At 42.8% G+C, this 2,433-nt stretch overlaps 1 protein-coding gene across 1 annotated transcript; it reads left to right on the top strand.

Annotated features, from left to right (window-relative positions):
• Positions 1–1,163: 1,163 nt before the first annotated feature.
• Positions 1,164–1,585, top strand: LOC125845683 (uncharacterized). The gene is made up of 2 exons (XM_049525224.1): positions 1,164–1,371; positions 1,413–1,585. The coding sequence occupies exons 1-2, from the start codon at positions 1,164–1,166 to the stop codon at positions 1,583–1,585; spliced, it is 381 nt and encodes a 126-aa protein (XP_049381181.1).
• The last annotated feature ends 848 nt before the right edge of the window (positions 1,586–2,433 follow it).

The following is a 2,433-nucleotide window of genomic DNA, read 5'->3' as shown; positions in this document are numbered from 1 at the left end:
ATCCGGGTAAGGCTAACATGGTGGTAGACGCATTAAGCTGGAAGATGGTGAGTATGGGTAGTCTAGTTTGCTTGAGTACGTCCAAGCCAATGAGATTCAGACCGTGGAGTGTAAGTTCATATAGTTGGGCATCTCAGAGAAAGGTGGGGTGTTAGCCAACAGTGAGGAGATCAAGGACAAACAATTTGAGGATGAGAGTTTGAATGAGCTCAGAAAGAAGACAGTGTCTAGAAAGGCACAAGATGTGTCTCTTGACACGGGTGGTGTGCTCAGTTTTAAGGGAAGAAGTTGTGTTCCCCGAGTGGATGACTTAATTCAGAAGATGTTAATAGAATCTCGTGGTTCGTGGTATTCCATTCATCCGGGTGTGACCAAGATGTAAAAATATTTGAAACGACTTTATTGGTGGCGGGGCATGAAGAAAGACATAACTGAGTTTGTGGCTAAGTGCCAAAACTATCAGCACGTAAAGTATGAGCACCAAAGACCTGCACGTTTGCTTCAGCGAATGCCAATTCCTGAATGGATGTGGGAAATGATAGCTATGAATTTTGTGGTTGGTCTTCCCAAGGCCTTGGGGAAGTTTGATTCCATTTGAGTAGTGGTTGATATACTAACTAAGTCAGCCCACTTCATTCCAGTCAGAGTAGACTATAATGCGCAACAATTGGCTAAGGTGTATGTGAAAGAGCTAGTGAGGCTACATGGGATTCCCCTTTCTATCATCTCGGACCGGGGTATGCAGTTCACAACCAAATTTTGGTGAAAATTGCATGAGGAGTTGGGCACTCAACTCACTTTTAGCATAACCTTCCATCCACAAACAGACGGACAGTCAGAGAGAACTATTCAAGTGTTAGAAGACATGTTGAGGGCATGTGTGATTGACTTTGGAGGGCATTGGAATAAGTTTCCACCTTTGTGTGAGTTCTCCTATAATAACAGTTACCACTCCAGCATAGACATTACACCGTTCGAGGCACTTTATGGGAGGGGATGTAGATCACCCATGGGTGATTTGAGGCTGGAGATGTGAAACCTTTGGGGGTTGATTTGGTAAAAGATGCTCAGGATAAGGTAAAAAACATCCAAGCTAAGCTTCTAGCAGCCCAAAGTCGACAGAAAAAGTACAAAAAAAGTATGCAGACCATAAGGTAAGAGACATGGCATTTCAGGCTGGTAAGAAATTTCTTCTTAAAGTGTCACCCATAAAAGGGGTGATGAGATTTGGCAAGAAGGGCAAGCTTAGTCCTCGATACATTGGACCATTTGAGATCCTTGACTATGTAGGGCCAGTGGCTTATAGGTTGGCCTTACCTCCTAGCTTATCTGGATGTTCATCCAGTGTTTCATGTGTCCATGTTGAAAGAAGTATCATGGGAACATGGATTACATAATAAAATGGGACTCAGTTTTGTTAGACAAAGACCTTCAATATGAGGAGGAGCCGGTTGTAATTCTTGATCGCGACGTCCGGAATGTGAGGACCAAGGAGATAAAGTCCGTGAAGGTTCAATGGAAGTATCGTTCGGTTGATGAAGCTACTTGTGAAACCGAGAAGGACATGCGAGACAAATATCCCTAGTCATTCGATGATTCAGGTACTACTCTACTCTTAACCTTAGCCAGTTTTTCCTGGTTTATCACTCGGGGACGAGTGAAGGGTAAATTGATAACTATTGTAATGACTTGTTTCCATCGTTATGGAAAAGCCAATGGGGAAAGAATTGGGGGCAGAAAATTTTTGAGTAGTGACTTAAAATTTTCTAGCTTAGGCCAGATTTGGACGAAATCTGAGTCAATTGGTGTCTAGGGAAATCTGGTAATTAATGTGGGGTTTGATTATGAATTTGATCACATGAGTAGATAGCCAAGACGTTAAGAAGCCTGTACGGCTTTACGAAATCAAATTCGGGCGAGTAGAACTTCCAAAACTAATCCTAGCGTGAAAGGGTAATTTTTGAACGTCAAGGGTTGAAGGTGTGTTGGGAAATGGTAGTTTGGAACTCAAATTCTGACTTTCTGTCACTGTGCAAGCTGCCGAAGCGGGGTTAGTTCCACCAGGGCAGAGCCGCTGTGACGGGTTGGGTCCCGCTGTGGCGGAACAGTCGTGACTTAAATCGGGAAAAAACTCCAAAAGCGTTATTTTCTGCAAAACTCCATTCTTGAGAGCTCAGGGACGACCCAGAACAATTCTTGGGGGAGGGTTTTGGTATGAAGTTAATGGTGGGAAAAACCCTAATTGAACTTTAGGATCTTGGGTTTGGCCATGGATTTATAGATTCTTTATTATTAGGGTAAATTAGGCCTTATTTATTGATCCTTATATTAAATTACTTGTTTTAGACCAAGAACAAGCGGAAAGAATCTATAAAGGGAAGGCTCGAGTGTCTTAGGAGGATTCAAGCTTGGTTTCGAAGTAGGTAATGGTTT

Source organism: Solanum stenotomum, chromosome 11 (genome assembly GCF_019186545.1).
Source record: "Solanum stenotomum isolate F172 chromosome 11, ASM1918654v1, whole genome shotgun sequence".
NCBI classification, from domain to species: Eukaryota; Viridiplantae; Streptophyta; class Magnoliopsida; order Solanales; family Solanaceae; genus Solanum; species Solanum stenotomum.
Note: the sequence above shows the minus strand (reverse complement) of the source record. Positions and strands in the feature narration are given on the sequence as shown.

Coding starts and splice junctions, on each gene's coding strand:
- LOC125845683 (XM_049525224.1), top strand. CDS start 1,164: ATGGCATTTCAGGCTGGTAAGAAATTTCTTCTTAAAGTGTCACCCATA. Junction 1,372..1,412: donor ATGTGTCCATGTTGAAAGAA/GTATCATGGGAA, acceptor AATGGGACTCAG/TTTTGTTAGACAAAGACCTT.